This window comes from Haplochromis burtoni, unplaced genomic scaffold (genome assembly GCF_018398535.1).
Source record: "Haplochromis burtoni strain Fernald_Lab_line unplaced genomic scaffold, NCSU_Asbu1 Contig_394, whole genome shotgun sequence".
NCBI classification, from domain to species: domain Eukaryota; kingdom Metazoa; phylum Chordata; class Actinopteri; order Cichliformes; family Cichlidae; genus Haplochromis; species Haplochromis burtoni.
The window spans coordinates 165,079-186,569 of NW_024582755.1; the positions used below are offsets into that span (position 1 = coordinate 165,079).

The window sequence follows — 21,491 nt, forward strand, 5'->3', positions numbered from 1 at the left end:
CAAAGGTTGGGGACCGCTGCTTTAATCGCATTGGCAGTGTGTTTAGGAGCATGTCATGGTGAAAACTGAAGCCAGTGTCAATCGGACACGCCAGATTCTATTGCATAGTGGATGAAAATCTGATTATACTTTTCTGTATTCATAATTTCATCAATTTTGACAAGATCTCCAACACCACTGACTGAAATGCAGTCACAAACCATGACAGAGGCTCCGCCGTGTTTTTCACATGGCTGAAGACCCTCAAGAAAAACTCTGAAAGACCTGTAGGCACCGGGGAACTACTGGATATAACCACTTAAAAAAAACCTCAGACAAAGTCTATCTTCTTGAAAGCAAAGTATAAAGAAACATGTCTTCTGTCATGATCAATATTGAATGAGCACGACCTTTCGAGGAGAAAGAGTTTGAATAAATGCATCCATCAAATCAGAAATAACTCCTTTCTGAGTCGTCATTTCATTTACATCTTTGAAGATTCATGACAGATCTTGTTTTTCTTAGAATTTGAAAATACTAATAGGCATTTTATTTTCTGAAAGGAAAACAAAGAAATGGCACGACAGAAGATTGAAGGATAACAAGTGGCCCTTTGAGTAATTAGATTTCTGCTTTCGTTATTAGCAGAGGAAAGAGGAAAGACATTTTTAAAAGTCAAAGCCGAGGGGAATTGACGAAAATGTCAATAACTGTGAAAATAGGTTTTCTCTGCTCTTTGAGGGCTAAAGAGAAAACAAGACCAAATGTGGTGCTCATGAAAACACACGCGGTGTTAAGGGAATCGGTTATATCTAAGGCTGCATTATCATGTTTCTTGGACCCATCTTCATTCTCTGATTTTGGCAATCATTGCACAGAACAGGCTAATTAATTTTACATTAATTTATTTTTTTAAGTTTGCTGTTCAAAATTGCAAACTCCGACTAGTGATAGTCTGAAAGTTGTATTATAAGCCTGTGAAAAGCAAGCGCACACGCAATCAGAGCGATATGGCTACATAAACGGTGTATTGTGGCCCTGTTAAACGGGGCCTTAACCAGGGCGCCCAGCTAGCATTCAGTGAGTGACGCCCCCACAGCCGCATGTTGCTTTGTATATACGGGAGATTTATACGGTCCACTTATCAAGCAGCAGCATGTACTGTATGCGTTCTTGTATTCCACATGGACATGCTGTCCAGTGAGGCCACAAAACAGTCTCGCTCATCAGTGAAAAGACAAGAAGGCTTCACTTTGTTTTCCCCTCTCATATCTTTATTGGTGTGTGAGAACATGTTCTAGACAGGAGCATTGTTCATGTCGTGCTCTTTCACCCCTAAATGCATACAGCAATAGTGTCAAAGACTCAAATCCCCTATTAGCTGGCTTTGCAAATGCCTCTGTAGTTTGCAACAGGAAGCAGCGGTTCTCGACCACGGTTGGTTTTGCAGTGACAAAGGCGTCACCTGCCCATACCACACTGTAGTGGGATGGTCAGGCCAAGAAGCAGTGCCAGCGTTTCTTTGGTGTTTGACACCAGCTTTTCTTTGTAACGACAGAGTGAATGTGGAAGAAAGTGCACAGCATTTCTGAAGACAGCATGAGACACCACCTCCTCCCACCACAACTCTTCATATTCATGAAGCAGATGTGAGGAAGCAGTTTAGGAGTCTGAATGCTCGGAAAGCTCCCGGCCCAGACGGTGTGTCTCCTGCCACCCTCAGACACTGTGCAAACGAGCTGGCCCCAGTGTTTTCTGGCATTTTCAACACCTCACTGCAGGCATGTCATGTGCCTGCCTGCTTCAAGTCCTCTACCATAATCCCTGTCCCCAAGAAACCTAGGATCACTGGACTAAATGACTACAGACCCGTGGCTCTGACATCTGTGGTCATGAAGTCATTTGAGCGCCTGGTTCTCTCCCATCTCAAGACCCTCACCGCCCCCCTCCTGGACCCCTTGCAGTTTGCATATAGAGCCAACAGGTCTGTAGACGACGCCATCAACATGGCCCTACACTACATCCTGCAGCATCTGGACTCCCCAGGAACCTACGTCAGGATCCTGTTTGTGGACTTCAGCTCTGCCTTCAACACCATCCTTCCAGACCATCTCCGAGGCAAGCTTTCCCAGATGAATGTGCCTGATCCCATCTGCCGGTGGATCACTGACTTCCTGACGGACAGGAAGCAGCACGTGAGGCTGGGAAAGAATGTCTCGGACTCCCGGACCATCAGCACTGGCTCCCCTCAGGGCTGTGTTCTTTCTCCTCTGCTCTTCTCCCTGTACACCAACTGCTGCACCTCCACCCACCAGTCTGTCAAGCTAATCAAGTTTGCAGATGACACCACCGTTATCGGACTCATCTCGGACGGGGATGAGTCTGCCTACAGGAGGGAGGTTGAACGTCTGGTGTCCTGGTGCAGCCACAACAACCTGGTGCTGAATGCCCAGAAGACAGTGGAGATTATTGTGGACTTCAGGAAGCACACAGCCCCCCCCATCATCCTGACTGACACCCTCATCACCTCTGTGGACTCATTCCGCTTCCTGGGTACCACCATCACCCAGGACCTGAAGTGGGAGCCCACCATCACCTCCGTCATAAAGAAAGCCCAGCAGAGGATGTACTTCCTGAGGCAGCTGAAGAAATTCAACCTGCCAACACGGACGATGATGCAGTTCTACACTGCAATCATCGAGTCCATCCTCACCTCCTCCATCACTGTGTGGTACGCTGGAGCCACTATCAGGGACAAACAGAGACTGCAGCGTGTTGTGCGCTCTGCTGAGAAGGTGATTGGCTGCAGACTCCCATCTCTGCAGGACCTGTACACCTCCAGGACACTGCGGCGTGCAGCTCGGATCTCAGCTGACCCTTCTCACCCTGGACACAGTCTGTTTGACCTGCTCCCCTCAGGCAGGAGGCTCCGGTCCATTCGCACCAGAACCTCTCGCCATAAGAACAGTTTCTTCCCCTCTGCTGTTGGACACATGAACAATAACCATATGACTGTTCCCACCACTAACACATGACCCTACGCTGTGTTCACTGCATCATTCCATGTTTGGCACTGATCACCACCTGCACTCATGTATATATCATGTATATATCTATCCACTTAGCACTTTTAATTCTTATTCTTATTTTTATATTTTTATGACAGTATGTTTGCACTGAAGCACCGCAGCAATTTCCTAATGTTGTAAACCTGCTCAACATCTGGCAATAAACCCCATTCTGATTCTGATTCTGATTCTGAGACGTACATGTTCATCGTCTCCTCTGTAGACGGACGGTACAGTGAATGCACTTGATGTTCTGGGACAAAGGTCCTCAGGAAACACCTTGTGTCACCTGACTCTTCTACCTTTTACACCTTTAGCTTGCTTAGAACTTAAACCATGTGTTTAGTTACAATTTTGCACCTTTCCCACAGCTTGGCCTTTAATAAGTTGAAATGTCGTCTGGTGTAGACTTCCTGTTCTGTTGTTGGACAAGTATAAAAAGAAAAAATCATCACCTGATGACATTTGGGTGGTTTTGAGATACAATTTCCAGCAAATATGGTTCCTTTTTTGCTCTCCACACACTGAGTGTACAATGGAGAACAAGTGCACCAAAAGCTAAAACATTTCTGGGACTTGTTCCATGCTGTAACGTTCTGCAGAGTCTTATGTGTAGATTAGAAGTAGTCAAAGTGAACTGATGGACGAAGAATTACAGGTGAAAGGCTGCTTGCTGCCATAAGGAAAGCATGAAAACAATGAGTCTGTTTTACTGCTTACAGATTTGCTTGCATTAAATCTTAAATCTCACGCTGTTCAAGAAGTAACCACAGTTGTCACCAAATCAGCCGGGACTCAAAAAGAAAGCAAACTTTTTGGCTTGTTCTGTCGTTGCACTGTAAAATGGTAAAAAGGACGACGGGGAGATGCACAAAAGAGCGTTGTTGCTTCCTTCGGCCGTTGCTGGGAGTTCTGGGTTCCAGTCCTCTATTTTATGGCCTGGCGGTGATATAAAAGAGCCTCTAAACTCTACCAAGCTGCCATTACCATAAGTAAACCCCGCAAAGCACGTCAGTGCTGTGGGCAAATATCAGGGCGGCACAGGTTCCCCTCTCTCTCAGCAGCAGAGCACAATCCTCAGCCTTATAGAAATCCAGGGACGGGCTGACACTCCAGGGACGATCTTTTCACTCTCTGCCATCTTCCAGTTTTTCTCTCTTTTTTTTTTTTCCATTCTGCACATAAAGCAGATTTTGCTAAGTGTGTAATCATCGTGCACTTGCTGGATTTAGTTTAAATCCTGCATGCCAGCTCTCATTTTCTATGCTCTAATCATCTTTCTCAAGGAAATGATCAGCGAAGCTAGCAAGCACCTTCTTCATTCTCCTTTTTCTGTTTTCACTCATTTCTACTCATTATCTCCTTTTCTTCCTTCATGTTACTCGCCTCTTTCTCCCTCACTTTCCTCTCCTTCTGCTGCTCTCCCAGGGTGGAATGCAGCTGTGTGGGCCAGTGTCAACTGTGGTCTATCTGTTGTCGTAGCCAGCAGCCTGCAGGCTCAGAGTCAACAGGGCTGGAGCGGCCTGCCACTGGGCTAAGTGAATAATTGCACTGTAAGACGACCGCTGCTTCACGGCTACACCACCGCACACACCACTCGCACTTCGCACACCCACACAGAGCTACACATACACACACACCTGACAAAAGCACGCTGAACACAGCTGGTTTTACTCGCTAAAGCTTTAAAGACATCTGATGTTTGAGCAGCAGACCCAAAGAATGACAGATTGTGCACCACAAGTAAACTTTTATCTATTTCTCTGGTGTGTTTCAGCAGTTTTAACTGCTTTAATTGTTTTTGACATGATGAGCACCGAATGTGAAACAAAACTTTCAGCTCTGTGAATCTGTTTTAGTTTCTGGACAATAAGAAGTGCATGCTGTGCTTGTGTGTACATATCTTACATACACTATGTGAAAAAGGTATTTGGCCACCTACACATTAAATTTACTAAAGCTTTTATGCTATCCTATCCTACAACCTTAGGCATCAGTATGGTGTTGGTGCCCCCTTTGCAGCTACAAAAGCTTCCACCCCTCTGGGAAGGATTTCTACAAGAGTCTGGAATAAATCTGTGGAAATCTTTACCCATTCATCCAGAAGAGCATTTGTGAGGTCAGGCACTGATACTGGACTCACATTTTTTGATCTAGTTCATCCCAAAGGTGTTGAACGGGGTTAAACTCACCAAAATGCATCCAACCATGCCTTTTTTGGACTTTATGTACTGGATCACAGTCATGCGGGAACAGAATAAGGACCCTCCCCAAACTCTTCTCAAAGCTTGTACTCACCTGGTGTATTGTTTTGTATGTGCTGTTAATTTATGCAACTTATAATAGTACTGCTGTCCTTCTTGGCCAGGATGCTCTTGTAAAAGAGATTCAATCTTAAGAGTAGGGATGGGTACCGGTATCCGGTGCCATCCAAGGCACCGGTTCTGACATAAACCGTAGTAACCAGACCGAAAAGCAGCGCACATTTCGGTGCTTTATTTTCCTGAGATGTCACACACTTTAGATTCCAGCCAATCATTTTACGTTTCCGAGGATAGTAGGCGGGCCCAGGTACGTACGTTCTTTTAGAGCAGAGCTACAGATTAAAAATGTCCAAGGCGAAGCGGTCAAAAGTCTGGCTGTACTTCACAGCAAAAGATGCAAACTCAGCAGCAACAAGTGCTTTAAGCTGATACTGTGATACTGTCAAAGGAGGTAACACCTCGAATCCGATGAAACACCTGGCGACGCATAGCGTTTTTTTTAAAAGCCGAGAAATGCGCCGTATTTGATAGCTTGCTGCGAGACCTCACACCGTGCACGTCGGGTGGGTTGCCAGTTATCGGACCCGGAGCAACATCCCCCAAAAACCCGAAGAGGAGAGTCCTGGCCCCTAGCCCTGCCAGTGTAGCAGAAATGATGAGGATGATGATGCAGCAGCAGCCGTTCTTCTCTGCGTGAGTAGCTTCATGTTGTTCGTGTGTAATTTACGTTGAGTAGGCTAACCACGTTATTACATTAATGCATGTAAGGTGAACTAGCAAACACCATCATAGCTACATGCGGCTGTCTTCTTGTTTGATGGCAGATACTCCCTTCACCCTGGCCAAAAAGGCTAAAATGACCAAAGAAAAAGTGGAAAACAGCTTAAACATGAGAGGTTTTTGGACAAAGTTTGTGTTTTTTCCATTGTTTAAGCTTCCAGCCAAGAGTGATACCATATATGCCCCATAGCTGCAGAAAAGGCTAACATTGTTATCTTTTTACAAAAAAACAGCTGAACATGAGAGGTTTTTGGACCAATTTTGTGTTCTCCATTCTTTAAGCACCGGCACCGTTTCAAAAGTACCGGTTTGGCACCGGTATCGGATAAAACCTAAACGATACCCTTTCCCTACTTAAGAGTTTATTTTCTCCGGGTTAAATAGAGGTTTATTTTTTTAAAACTGCTCCAGAGTTTACTGGTAGTGTGCTTTATGCTTGGCATTGTACTTCATGTAAGGCAGTTGAAATTTCACCAACTGACTTGCTGCTTTGGTGGTACATTATAGTAGTACCACACCCAAATTCACTGAGCTATGTTGTTATGTAAAGGGAGAGTGGCTTTATAAACATTCAAGAAAAGACACCTGCAAAAGCACCTGTGGAAATGTGGAAGTTTAAGAGGACCAAGAACAGAGCCCTGGGGAACTCCAAAGGTAATTGGAGTTCTTCACTACTAACACAGCCCTCAAGCCAGTTAGTCTTAATATTCAAATATCCAATACATTAAAGGAAATAACAGTAAATATAGCTGTCATATTTTGGTAAAAAACAGTAACTTTTTACTATTCAAACTATCAGTGTCAAGCTGATGTTTCTTAGCGCTCACTGTACTGAACTACACTTACCTACACTTGCACTCTCTACTGCTCTCATGTAGGGAATGCTGGGAGACCCTGACAGCCTAATCTGGATGTGATTAATGGAGCAGTGCTCAGTGCCATCTAAATAATGCTAGATGTGAGTCTACATGGCAGCTACTGGACATTAAACTTTCAGTGTATGTGTGTGTGTGTAATTCTCATGTGTGCATGCAGCAAATAGATGAGTCTGCACTGCCAAAACAAAGTGTATGCACATGTGTATGTGTGTGTGGGGACCGCACCAGTCTTTCGCAGTGGGAAGTCATCCCGGGGGTTGTAGACGCCCAGCACAGGGTGGTTGTAGGTGGACACGCCAGTCTGTGGAGGCGAGCTCTGGTCCAAAGAGCTGTGCTGGGTTTTGCTGCAAAACAAACACACACACACACACACACACACACACACACACACACACACACACAGTATTAAAGGGGCCACCAAGATCACAAAACATGTGCAACAAGGCAAAACACCGATAACTCACTGTACACGTGACTCAATGAGTAATCCAGACAAAGTAACGAACTTCATGGCTGTCATAGATCTTTATGATTAAAGCATCATGCAAATCCCTTGGCAAGAACACAGAAATGTGCTGCCATCTGTTCACTGCCTGCAAAATAAGGTGGTGTTTGCAGGCAAAGTTAAGCCATGTTGGCTTTGGCCCAAATGCATGTTCCTGACAAGCGGATGCACACACTTGTCTCTTCCAAACTGAGTCCAATGAGTGGAGAAATTTAGATTACAGAGAGAGGCGTAGAAAAGGAGAGAAGCAGGCAGATATAGAAAGATACACTTTGTGTTACTTTGAGCTGTTGAAAGTCAACACTTGTGGGTGTTTCACTGGGTCACACATCAAGATTATGTAACGTTATTTATTTGGTTTTGCGTTTGCAATTTGTGGTTTCAGTCCTTTTTTGTTGTAGCACAAAGACGCATGTAGTCATAGGGAATAATATTCGGATGTGCTACATCCAGGGCTGAACTTCAAAGCTAAATATATGTCAGGCCTGTGTCAGCAGTAGTGAGCGCTAATATTAATTTAAGGGCTGTGCTTTTATTCTACAGTTCTGAGTTATTTACACAGAGAGAAAAGTCAACTGCATATACATTTTCATACAAAATATACAATTAGCTGATGGCACGTTACACTGGTTGAACTAAAGTCTCTCACCTGAGTTGCAAAGTTCTAGGAGTTTGAGAATTGATATTACTGGAAATTCAATTCAAAACTGGAAAATATACTTTTTCCAAGTAAACTAATTAATGACAGTAAAGAATGAATACATGTGAATTTTAATTGTGTCCCCAGTGTCAAAAGTCCCAGAGGACTGTCTTTACTCACCGCGAGTCCATGTCACCATTATTCAACTATTTGTCGTTAAACTCACATCTTCATGTTTCCTTCACACAGAGTCAAACCAGGACTGCAAACTCCTTGCGAGTAGGAAAAGTTGGCGTCCAGTGATTGGAGTATTTATATATAAATATAACTGATGTATGTTTGTATATTAAATTCTGTAGCTTGCATTGAGCACGCTGTCTACAACGTCACTGACGGGCAATAAAAAACATGTGACAGGAGGCCACCAAACCTAGAATGAGGAAGCAGCAAGTGTGCACACCTGCACAAGGCTCCCGAGATGCTACAATAACCATCCAAGGCCACGTCTTCAATGTGAGGGTCCCTATCATCAGCTTCCAATATGCAGCTCTATCACGTGTGCGTGTGACCATCTTTGTTTCATAACCCTGCTAGATCCATCTTTCAGTCGGGCTCACACAGTGTGGCAGGTGTGGAGGAAGCTCGCTGACAGATTAAGATACAATCCAATACATTATTCAGCTGCTGTCAGAGACAGAATTACCATCCTACACTTAGAAAGACCTGCAGATGCGTTCAGGAGTCTTCTGCTGCTTACAGTCATTACAAAGAATCAGCGGCGGCTCGCGCACTGACAGGAGGGAGAATGATTTGATGTCAAACAAACTTTTTGGTTGAGTGTATCATGTGCATTACTAGCTGAGCTAACACCACAAAAGATGCTCCTCACCGGTACCAGTAGGGAGCGTCGTTGGGGAGGCCTCCTTGGTTGATGCTACGCTGGGCCAGTGCCTTCTTCTTATTCAGGACGAACTCCTGGAGGCGCATCTTCACCTCGGTGCTGGCCACAGCGCCTGAAAGAGAAAGTCATTACAGCTGAATGTACGCTACATCACGAGCAATTACCATAACCAGTTAGCCACCGTGACTGAACTTGTAGGAAGACTGTGGGGAAAAGGGCCAAGTGTCCATGGGTGGTTGGCGCGATAGTTGGATGTCTCATCACAATTCTCATAATCAGTTTGATCTTTTTCACTTAAGTGTGAAACGAACCCTATTACACTCTTCCACTGTAACATGTTTCAAAGCAGATACTGTCTTTGGCTGATCTGTCTTCATTAGGTTTTTAATACTGTGGGTGGCAGAGTGCTGCCTCACAGCAAGTCCTGGGTTAGAATCCATGACTTGTGTGGATTCTCTGTGAGTACTCTGGTTCTCTCACAGTCCAAAGACATGCATGGCTTTAGGTTAACTGGTGATTCTACATGTGAATGCGGGCGTGAATGTTGGCCTCTTGTCCAGGGAGTAGCCTGCTTCTCGCTTTATGACAGCTGAGATAGGCTCCAGGCCGCCCCTGCCACCCTAAATTGGATTAGTGGAAGGAAAGAGATGGACTCCAGTTTTAAATGGCTAATCTCTGTAATCACATATCTATTAGGAGTTGGTGGGCATGCGTGTTGTTGTTCCTGGGTTTTTGTTTCCCCTTTTCGAGACACAGGTAGGCGGGGCGGTGCTTGATGGCATTCCGGCGGCGTATCGGACGTCATCAGTGGGAGCATTTATGGAGCTGAGTAACGGACGTCTGGTGTCGCAGTATCGTCGCTTCCACAAGTGGTAACGTGCTTTTGCAAGATTAATCTGTTGCTTCCGCGCTACTGAGCTGCATGCTTTAAGATCCGTCTCCTGCCTGCTTTCCCTCTGCACCAGCCTGGCTCGCCGCCTGCCTGTGTGTGCTGGCCCTCTTTGGATCTGTGACAGAGACTTACCTCGCGCCGGCCTGTGACCACTGCCATACCTGTATTTCAGTGTTTCAAGTAAGCTCTCCAACTCTCCCCGTCCGCCTCAGTTTTACTCTCGACGTTATCCCCTAACTCTGTTTTGTCGCTCGTCCTCAGGTAGCTCCGGTGCGCCATCTATCCTCCCGCATACCTCGGCTCCGTTTCATCCCCTCGGTTCTGTCTCCTCGCACATTTTCCCGGCCACTGTACATAGCTCCTTCCCTTGTAAATATTCCCTTGTCACTGTAAATAAACCTGCTTCACCGCGATCCTGTGCCCGTGTGTGTTTCTGCCACTAAATCCCCCCGTTTAAATTCCCCTAACAATATCTGCATGTTCATATGTAACATCTATAGGCATGAGATGAGACTTCTGGTATTCCAGTGTAACTAGACTATCCCAGCTAAGACCTCCAACAGGAGAGATCTTATTCCTAATCCTCAGATCAGGTCATTTTGGATAACCGATCACTACATGCAGGTTAAAAGTTTAGAGTTCGTTTGGCGGTGATTTAGTTTTTATCTTAAACCAAAACTTGCACACATATCAACTGACTACAGATTCCTGAGTCTGGACTCCTGAGATATAGGACACTGCCCTCAGAAGCTAAGGGGGGAATCAAACATTGCCACAGCTTTGTACCATTTAACACCACTTATTGCACGAATACCTGCTCCAGTATTCTCCTGAAAGCTGTTGCCACTCAGACAAAACATCCACATCACTGCCAGCATATAAAGAAAAGAAGTCAAAATCAGGACCAAAGATTTATTAATGTTTTCTTTCCAGAAAGTCCCATCTTTATCTTCAGAGGAAATTCGACAATCACATGACTCCCTATTAGCAAGGACTTGGCAACAGTGGGAAGTAAAACCTCCCTTTTAACAGGAAGAGGGCTAATTTGTTCAGTTGTCTTGTATTTTCTAAACTTATTATGCATAAATCCCATCTGGAAGCTAAAATCAACTCGTCAACTGGAAGTCATTGAACAGTAAAACTTGAACGTCTGACCTTCCTCAGACGTTTAGGCAGAAATTAGTGTTTGTCTCAGTTTTCTGTGTAATCTGGGGCGCTGAATAGAAAGACACGAAAGTGGGCTTTAAGTAACTGCGACTATCTCCCGATTTTTAAAATGAAAAGAATCAGTTGAGAAAAGAATCAGCGGATTAATTACTAAAATAACCAATCAATCAAAAAACCTTGCTCTCGTCTTACAGTGAATCAGCAAAAAACACACTTCTTGGATAAACAACTGTGGAAAGAAAGAAAAACGCTACAAACTAAGAAATCTACAGACCACAAACTGCACCTTTGCAGATACACGTGAGAGCAAACACTGCAGTCCTCTCTCTTGCTCGTTTGGACGGACACACACACACACACACACACACACACACACACACACACACACACACACATACCACACACACACACACAACACACACACACACACAACCAGTCTCACACACACACACACACACACACACACACGATCTGTAACCATTTTCCATATAGTGTGTAAACGGCTCTCAAGGACTCCTGTCCACTTGCTTTCAATGAACTGTTGAGAGACATCCAGCAGGCAGCGGTAACAACTCGGCCCAGCTCCAGCCAAGGCCACCGGGCTAATACAGCTCGTTTACCACAGTAAACACACAGGTTCTCCAAGTAAAATGGAAATACACAGACATGCAAACACACGCGCACAGAAGCGCACAAACACAACGGTCCTTTTGAACAGAGAGTTCTCGATAACTCTGGCAGATGCTACCAAGCTTCCTGACTGTATAGACAGGAAACAATAGTTCACAGTAGTGGTGGTGGTGGTGGTGGTGGTGGTGGGTACCCTACACACGACATTATAAGCTGTAACTGTAACACTGAACTGAGTGTGAAATCAAATGCTGTTCATAACGTAAGCTACTAATATGGGGACGACAACCTCTAATTATTGTTTCCAGTGTTGTCCTGTTGATGCATCCCAGTAGGTTAAGTTCTGTATGTATTTATGGAAAACATAAATGCACGCAAGTCTCTTGCTTTGGGGACACTCATATGGATCCTATAAACCTGAAGGTATTTATTAAACTCAGAGGAAAGACTCCCACAAACAGTGGTTAGCAACAAGCACAACTTGGCTCCTGTTATGTTTCAGTTAAACCCAGATTAGATTCATTACTGGGTACGACCCAGAGATTCACAGCAGATTCTGTTGTGAGTATAGATGTGGTAGAGAATTCTGTATGACAACTGCAGGTTCGTAGGAGCTTTGATCAGCTTAGATAGTGACATACTGAGGCACCAGTGGTGACAAAGTGTGAACTGAAGATGAGAGAAAATAAATAAGTTACATTTGCTGTTATACTGGTTCAATATATGATTTCATATGGTTTTGCTGTTCAAACTGGGAAAGTTGGCTACAGGGCGCAGGCTTGGCTTCAGATTCAGTTTGACTGCTAGCGCTCTCAGTATCACTCATCTTGCTTCAACTTACTTTCTTGGCCCCTCTCCTTGTTCTTCAGCAGCAGCAGCTTCTGTTCTCTCTGCTGCTTCTCCAGCTCCTGCTCCCGACGGTGGTTCTCCATCTTCCTCTGATGTTCCAGCAGCTCCTGCTGGTGCTTCAAAGCCAGGAGCTCCTGTTGCTGCTGCACGAAGAAAGACCACAATCACATTAGCAAATATTCACCAAACGGGCGACTGATTGCAGATAATTCCAAGTATCCTGCACGGAAGTTTGGAACTGTTCCTTATTAGCCCTCACATCTATCTGTCTACATATCATGAGATGAGATAAGATAGGCTTTATTAGTCACAGAGTTGGGAAATTCACATTGTTAGAGCAGCAGAGTGAACACAGCAGGAATAAATAGGTCAACAACAATACGAGCATGCAAAAACACAGAAAACTACAAGGTTATATACAATATTTACCATATTCACAAGAGCTTTATGTTTCCTTCTCCGTAATCACCACACATGTCCAAACAACAAACTCATCCCATACTTTTGTGAGCATGTCTCACTACAGTCACTGCTGTTGCTATGCTACCTACCAGTGACCACGTGAAACTCACAAATACGCTTTTTCTAATAGTTCAATTCAGTTTTATTTATACAGCAACAAATCACAATGACAGTTACCTCAAGGTGCTTAATATTGTAAGACAAAGACCACAATAATGCAGAGAAAATTCCAACAATCAGATGACCGCCTGTAAACAAGCATTTTGGTGACAGTAGGAAGGAAAAACTCCCTTTTAACAGGGAGAAACTTCCAGCAGATCCATGTGGCCAGCTGCTGCGACTGGCTGGGGTCGGTAGTATACAGTAGGCTGCTGTATATGAAGAACTATTACCACTTGGGTCATTCCACAGAAATCAGCCGTTTTTTAAAAAGTTCCCACGTGACCCCCTCAGAATCACATCATTGATTTTTTATGTATGATACAATTAGTGCATTTAATGAAGAAGTGCAAAAGTTTTACACTCTGAGGTGGGTGAAAGCATTTTTGAGCCCTCACGTCTGTAAGAACAAGAGACAGACATTCAATTTTCAGGCCTAAAACTCAGCTCCAGATGTCACAACCTGAAGCCAAAATCAATTTCTGTTGCATCAACTTGACAGGATATATCACATTTTCAGTAGCAAAGCTGCACCAATTTAATGTCTATGATTAGGAGCAGGAACAAGCATTAGTGCCTTAGACGTTTCATTTGTGGCTTTAACCTCAAGAAGGGAATTTTGGGGGTTCATTTTTAAAGGTCATGTCAACATGAAGGATTGGTTGGTTGATCAAAACAGGTCACGGCATATGAAAGGTCTCATTGTTTACCTACATTTTGATCCTAGGCTCACCTTCAATCCATGATTACTTTCTTATATAGTCATATTTTCACCTTGTGGCTGTGAAATGGTGTTAACTTGCTCTTTGGACGCGCTTTTTGCACCGATCGAACAACTTTAAGTCCCGAAGACGTTTTATTTCCCCACAATCTGAGCGCACATAAGAGCCTGAATCACAGTGGCTCTTCCAGATCAGTGGATCTGAGTATTAAACACAAGTGTCACAGCAAATGGATGGTCCATATGACATGTGACATCATCATCATATGGCAAAAGAATCTGAACAGGAAACAAAACAATCACCGTCTGTGATCCCGGACATTCCGGATGCTCAAATTCGAGCGACTTTTAAGAACGTCAGGAGCTTAAAGGAAAGAAAATCATTAGCATGATGGTGAAGTTTTATATGCCTAAATTAAATATACTAAATCTATTGCACCAAAGAAATCCGCTGATGCTACTGGCTCACTTCACGGACTAAACCCGCTCGCCTTATCAGATACCATCACTTTGCAAAGATCTTTAAAATGCAACCATTTCATTACTTGGTCGTCTTTAAAAGTCGAGTAGTCCCATTTCTGCTTTGCTTGAGTTGCCATCTGAAGTAAATACATCTGACAGCTGTTTAAAGAAAAAAAAGGAGGGGGAAAGAAATAAAACCTTTGCAGTTCTATAAAAAAAATCCCCAAAAACCTCAGGCCAGAAGCTTAAGCCTTTAAATAAATATAAACAATTTAACAGGGGGATGAGGCTTTAGTAAAAAACACATAATCCAATCTGCTTCTTCCTCAGAAAAAAGACAGAAGAGCATCTGTTAAATGCTCTGAAATCTGCCTTCTCTGTGCTTTTATACCGCAGAAACAAACTCACCTGTGCCCTGACGGCTTGTGCTGAAACCAAAAAGGTCAAAAACAAAATCACAGTAAAAGCCAACCTGTGCTTGGAGACACCTCTTCATCCCACTTGAGTGTCCTAAGACCCAGAGCCTGACTGTGGATAAAAGCATCAATTAAATTAAACGCAGGCTGAAGCTCACTTTCACCCTTTTCGCAGCCGTAATTTCAACAAAATAAAGTACAGAGTCAAGCCTCCGAATCACTTTGTAATATGGAACAAATAGGCAAGCTGCCTGCACTCCGCCGGCAACATAATGACCTCTCGCTGATGTGCCCAGGAATCAACACCCTGGGCTCCTTTCTCCCTTTATCATTGTGAAACCAGTGGCAATATTTGATTAGTTTACTGTAACGGCATGTAATCAGGCCGTGATGGCGTCTTTTTGTTTTTTTAAGAAGTGTAAATAAACGCTCAGTAGCCGGGACATGCGCTCGTGTTTACCGCCAGGGTAAATCAAATGCTCGAGACCGGTCTGTGAATAAATTAGCGGCTGAAGGTGAGAGGAAGGTGAGGTGGGGCCCGTGAGAAAAGCTCATCGGCTGTCTGGCTGGCTTCCAGCCCGACGCCTGAATCCTTTTTCCTTTTTTTGGTCTTTCAATCGAGGTTGGGGGATAAGGGATTGAGTGGGTGGCAAGGCTCAAAGTAACCTCGCCACCCACATTCACACAGCCCAAACCCCTGTGGCTCACTAGGCCAGAGATGTGCACAGCGCTTTGAGGGCCCCGAAAAGCGCTATATAAATGCAATCCATTACTATCATTATTATTATTATTATTATAGAAAATGTTGCCACTTTTTGACTAAATACTCTGAAGAGTTTCCGACTGTCTCAATTTCTGAGAGTTCCCCGTTGTTAGCATGTGAATCAGCGTATGTACGCCTGCTGCTATGGGTACTCGAGTATGTGCTACTGTGGGCATGTGTTCGAGTGCTTGCTGACATTTAAGAGGATGTTTAGGTTTTAATGGCTGTAGATTTCTGTGCGTGCGTGCACACAGGAGCTGATTGAGGACAGGCCTCACTGCTCAGTCTGTGCGTCACTCTCCTCCATCTGCGCGCCGCCACAACTCAAACGCACCTCAGATATCCTCGCTCATCCCTCGGCATCACAAAAATGACAAAACAGGACGGAAAACTTTGGTGTTCCTCCACCGCAAAACAAGTGCGTATTCCTGCTCCTCCAGAACATCTTATGTACGCGTTCCAGCAAACGCGCGTTCCAACTTCTTATCTGACGCGCGTCTTTTATTTTGACAGTGAATGCGCACCTGCGGACCACTTATGTGCAGCCCTGTGTACGGAATTTACAATAAATGCATCATAATTCCCTATAGTCTGAAGGTTTTACATATCAGAACATAGTAAAAATGTAATCTGGTCCTTAGCAGCTCTTAACATGAGGTAAATACAACCTACAACAGATTATTTAACAAAATGCAGAGGTGCACCCTTCCAGTTTTCTAAGTCCTGCTAATCATATGCACTTGATTAGCTGATCACCAGTCATTCTGAGCACCTCTGTAAAAGCAGAAGTTTTGTAAGGTTGCTGGTCTGGAGCATTCAGTTGTGTGTTAACACGATGCCAAGGAGGAAAAAACAAAGGCAACTCGTGCTGCCCATCAGTCTGGGAAGCATTGTAAGGTCATTTCCAAACAATCTGAAGTCCATTATTCTGCACTGGGAAAGATTATTCACAAGTACAAAACATTCAAGACAGTTGCCAGTCTTCCCAGGAGTGGACAATTCACCCCAAATTCACCTCAAGGTCAGTGCGTGCAATGCTCGGAGACGCTGCAAAAAACCAAAGAGCTACATCTCAGACTCTGCAGGCTTCAGTTAAAATGGTAAATGTTAAAGTTCATGACAGTGCAGCTGGAAAAAGACTGAACAGGTTGGAGGGTAACAAGGGGCAAATCTCTTTTCTTTAAAATAACAGGACAAGAACAATTTCTGTTTGCAAAGCTGCATCTGAACAAAACACAAGACTTCTGAAACAACGTCCTTTGGATGAGACCAAAGTTTGACCATGACGCACAACAACCAAATACATCATAGCAGCTGTCAAGCATGGTGGTGAAGGGCCACGATTTGGCCTCGGCACCTTGTAGTCATTGATACAATGATGAAATCCACTCTATACCACAGTAGAGTCAAAGTGAGGTCGTCTGTCCAACAGATAAAGTTGGACCCAAACGGGGTCGTGCAACAGGACCATGATCACAAGACTGAATGGATCATTTTAAACGTCTAGAAAGGAAAAAGATGCAATAGAGTGAAATTACAGGAAGAGGAAAAAACAGTGAAATACAAAAACAAAAAAAATTAAATGAAGAAAAATGTAAACCAAAAGTAAGAGACAGAAGAAAGTAGGAGGAGCAGATGACACACAAACAAATGAGGGAAAAGTTTAAATGTGAAGACAGAAGGAAGAAGTGAGAGAAGGAACAAGAAAGGAGAAAATTAGAGACGGGAAGAGCAAGGGGAAAAAAGCAGAACCAGTAAGGAAGAAGGAAGCACAAAAAGACAAAAGCAAGACAAGCTCGAAAGAAACGAGAAAAGGAAAGAATAAAAAGGTTCGTAAAGAGGGAAGCTGAGCACCAAGAGATCAAGAGAGCAAAGACTTGCATGTGACATTCAAACTAATGTAATCCTGCACGTCGCCATCTGATCTTCTGCCCCCACAATCCATTTTTAGACAATTTATTCTAAGTCCTGAAATAATAAGTAGTTCAGCTGTATCTGCGTGTATTACAATTCATATTACAGCAGTATTCTTCTAAAAAAGAGCAAATACTGGAATATCTTTATGTGACATTTCTGCCTCTCGGGAGCGCTCCGGCGCTCTCGGGGGTGGGGGGCTGATGTATTAAAGCTTCGGCGTGTGGGCGTGATGATCTAGATTCACTTTGTATTTCCAGGTCACTGTGACATGTGATCCAAGCTCCAGCGCACACTCCTGTGCAGCTCTGTTTATGTTCCCCAAGCGTCCGGCCCGGGCCGTTCACACCAAACCGAACTTTTCACTTTTTCACGTCGCCCTGAGCACACCGTATATTTCTGGATATTTAAAGTAAGGCTACAACAGGGCTTGTGCATAACTTATGTAACACCAGGGAAAAAAAGGCTTTCGCACATTTTCCGACTTCAACCACATGCTCATATTGCTCTTCTCCATCTCTGGAGTTAAAATAAATGAAGGCAGACTGCCTCCTTGTTCTCTGCTCCCTCTTCACTCGCAGCATTTAAAGCTCTCACAGGCTGAGTTTAGTCTGCTAATGAAGAATCCCGCGGCAGGCTACATCAAAGTCTGTCTTTGCTTTGTGTAGGACAGTTTTAAATAGGTTTGAGTAACAGGCCCGCTGCTCTGCTTTTACCCTGATGGAAGAATTAAAGTGAAATCAGTGTCCAACACAGCGTTTGTTCCTCGCTGACAACAACAATATTACAACCTGCGTATTTAAAACAACAAAAAAATATTAACAGTTTTACTGCTTCACTCTTCAGGGCTTATTAGCTGCATTTACAATGATCGTGGTGAGAGCAGATGCTTACCAGAAGTCTGACAAATTTAAAATTAGTAACCAATCCATACAAAAAACTCAAATTTCTTTGAGGATTATCCATTTGCAGCAGTGTCGATACCTCAAAACACTGAACATCACTCTGAGGAATTTCAACAGGTCAGTAAAGCTCCTGTTTCAACCACGCTGACGTATTTGAAAGTTATAATAAACGTCAACACATTAATGTTAGCCGTTTAGCTATTAGCAGTTACCCAATAGCCATGTTACGGTGAATTTACGGTAAAGTGGGTAGGTATTAATCTAAACTGAGCCTTCTGAGTCTGCAACCTACGTAAATGTGCTTGTGTGCAGTCCTCGGGAAAGACCGCGACCAGGTCTGATGCTGATCTGTTGAGCTGTGGACCAGAAGAGGCTGTTGTCTGTTTTCAATACTCTGCTGCTTTTAAAGCCAAGTGTTGAATATTTAAAAGTAGAATGGGAGGCAGAGCCTGCAGCTTTCAGGTCCATCTGTGGAACCAGCTCCCAGTTTGGATTCAGGAGGCAGATATGATAAATCATATAGTTAGGGCTGGATCAGGTGACCCTGAATCCTCCCTTAGTTATGCTGCAATTGATCTAAGCTGCTGGACGCTTCCCATGATGCACTGAGTGTTTCTGTGCTTATACACCTCTCTGTATTTGGTCATCAGTTATGATTAATCTCTGGCTCTTTTCCACAGCATGTCTCCTCTCAACCACAACTAGTCTGATTCTGCCTGAGGGAGCTTTTCGTCCCCACCGTCTCCAAGTGGTTGCTCATAGGGGAGGGTCTGATTGTTGGGGTTTCTCTGTCTTTACTTTACATTATAAAGTGCCTCGAGGCGACTCGTGTGATTTGGTGCTATATAAATAAAACTGAAGTGAACTAGTTCGAGTGGAAGTACTTGATAAAGGTGATGCAACACAAATAAGGCTGTGTGTATTATTTGCTTGTAGAAAGTTGTGCCTATCTAAAGCGCTTTTGCGACTCTTGTTGTGATTCGGCCCTGTATAAATAAAGTTGAACTGAACTGAACAACAAATCTGCAAAACAAAGAATGAAAAAGTCAAAGTCCAGACCTCAAACCGACTGAAATACTGCGGTCAGACATTAAGAGCTGTGCATAAACGAGTGGCTGCAACCCACAGTAAATGGAAGCAGACTAAAACAGACTAAGACTGTGAAAAAATTCCCCCAGACTGATAAAGTCATGCAGAAAAAAAAGGTTTGTCTACAAGCTCCTGAATCATGGAGCGTGCCTACTACTGAGGGTGGATTTCAATCATTTCCGAACCGGATCAGAACAGGGTTGAAATGTTCTGAACAGGCGGCACAGAAAGCCTCCTACTGGATTTTAGCGTGTTCCTTGTCAAGTCTGGAAAAACATTTTCTTCCAGCATTGTTAGCAGCCCTTCCTTTGTTCACAGATGGACTCACAGGTGAACTAGCTGTGATTGGTGGAATCACTGTGCAATCACGTCCAAATAATCCTGCCGGGCCGTCACAGCTTTAACTGCTCTTCTTTTGGCTGCTGTGAAACTGCAGCTTTAAGGACTGCTAGTGCCATTTCTGGAAAACGTGGGCCAAATTTTTCAGATTTGTTTTGAATGCCTCCTTTTTTCCAGCACTTGAACTTCATTCATTGACAAACACGCGGCCGTACCTGAATGTGCTCCTGCAGCTGGGCCTCATGCTGGCGGGACAGCTGCTCGTGCTGCCTCTGGAACTCTGCGATGAGGATCTGCCGCTGGATCTGCTGCTTCTGTTTCAGGGCCAGCAGCTCAGCCTGCAGCTGCTGCTCGTGCACCGATGCCGCCACCACGCTGCCGCCGCCGGGCTGGCCGGGCGACTGCTGGGCGGGCGGGGAGAGCGAGGACACCTGCTGCTGCTGCTGGTGATGGTCCACGCGCAGATCCATGGGGATGGCGGCCGGCGGGAGACGAAGGGGCAGCGCAGAGTTGATGTCGACTGCAAGGGAAGATGACGGGAGAGAAGAAGAAAGGCATCTGCTTTTTTAGTTTGCTCCTGACAGGTGGTGACACCTCACAGCAAAGCAAGCTGCCAACTTTATCATCACCATCATCTCACCACAGATTATTAAAACATTCAAGGATGTATTTTCTAACCGAAAGCCTCTCCAGACACTCAGCGAGCATCAGCTCCTCGTGTATTTTTAGCAGCATCACAAGCAGCAAAGTAAAGCTTAGAAACGTACAGATTGGGCCCACTATCACGTGAAAGCAATTAATAAAAGTCTATTGACACCCAGCAGCAGAAAATAGGAAAAAGGAGAGTGGATCCCAACGGCTCTCTGTAACATGTTCACATGTGTCACATTGATCCTGTTCTCGAGCACTTAAAGCTGCAAGGTTGCGTGGATGAATGGGATTAAATCAAAGCCCTGCTAACTGTTGTTCTGTGTTTCTACCTGCCTGAAAAGCACCTGAAACGTCACTCGAAGCTCTGCGGTTTCACGCTCCCCAGCAGCTGTGCAGTTTTAGGACGGAAGCATACCTGCGTATCTGCTCGCCTTCATTTCAAAATCCGGCCTCAAGTGAACATGCAACGTAAGGTCGAAGGATTTCCCCTGATTATAAATCACCTTAATCGTCACATATATGTTGCTTTTTCCTGCTTATACCGCTTCCAGGAATGTTTTCCAGCAGTCATCCCTGACCTCTGATCCCTGAGAGAAAGTGTTAAATAAAGCTTTCATAAAAATAGCGCCCTTTTGTCCCCTCGTCTCTTTTGTATATACAAAAAAAGCCAAACAATCCGGTTTCGTGTGTAATTGCAGAAGCCCGGCGTCTTCCCACAAAGATCGCATTGACCTGGAGCCCGGCTGCGCACAAATCACTGCCCAGGAAGCCCTCCAATCAGGCAGCTTCCTCCCCATTTAATCTGAATAAATAGGAGTCGATTGGCTGATTATTTACCTACATGTTTGCAGAGAGCGCAGCGAGAGCCAGAGATACTTTGTGTTAATAAAGAGGCAAACACGCCATCAGCGGCACACTTAATAGGAGGGTTCAGAGCCAGGTCTGCTCATAGAAAACACACAGCGGCACATTTACACTCTTTTTTTTTTTGAGGATATCGTATTCGTGCTCGACCTTTCAAACAGCCACAAACTGATCACATCTTTGTTTTCCTCGG

The 21,491-nt window shown here is 44.4% G+C and overlaps 1 protein-coding gene across 10 annotated transcripts in view; it reads right to left on the bottom strand.

Moving 5' to 3' along the window:
- The window catches only part of LOC102312396 (histone deacetylase 4), an 84,563-nt gene that overhangs the window by 30,933 nt on the left and 32,139 nt on the right, over positions 1-21,491 (bottom strand). For all 10 annotated transcript variants that reach the window (XM_005945502.3, XM_005945501.3, XM_042212820.1 and 7 more), the window contains 4 exons: positions 19,999-20,303; positions 12,546-12,696; positions 9,004-9,127; positions 7,195-7,313 (listed from right to left, as the gene is read on the bottom strand). In XM_005945502.3, the coding sequence (XP_005945564.1) occupies positions 7,195-7,313; positions 9,004-9,127; positions 12,546-12,696; positions 19,999-20,303 (699 nt within the window). The remainder of the gene's footprint in view (positions 1-7,194; positions 7,314-9,003; positions 9,128-12,545; positions 12,697-19,998; positions 20,304-21,491) is intronic.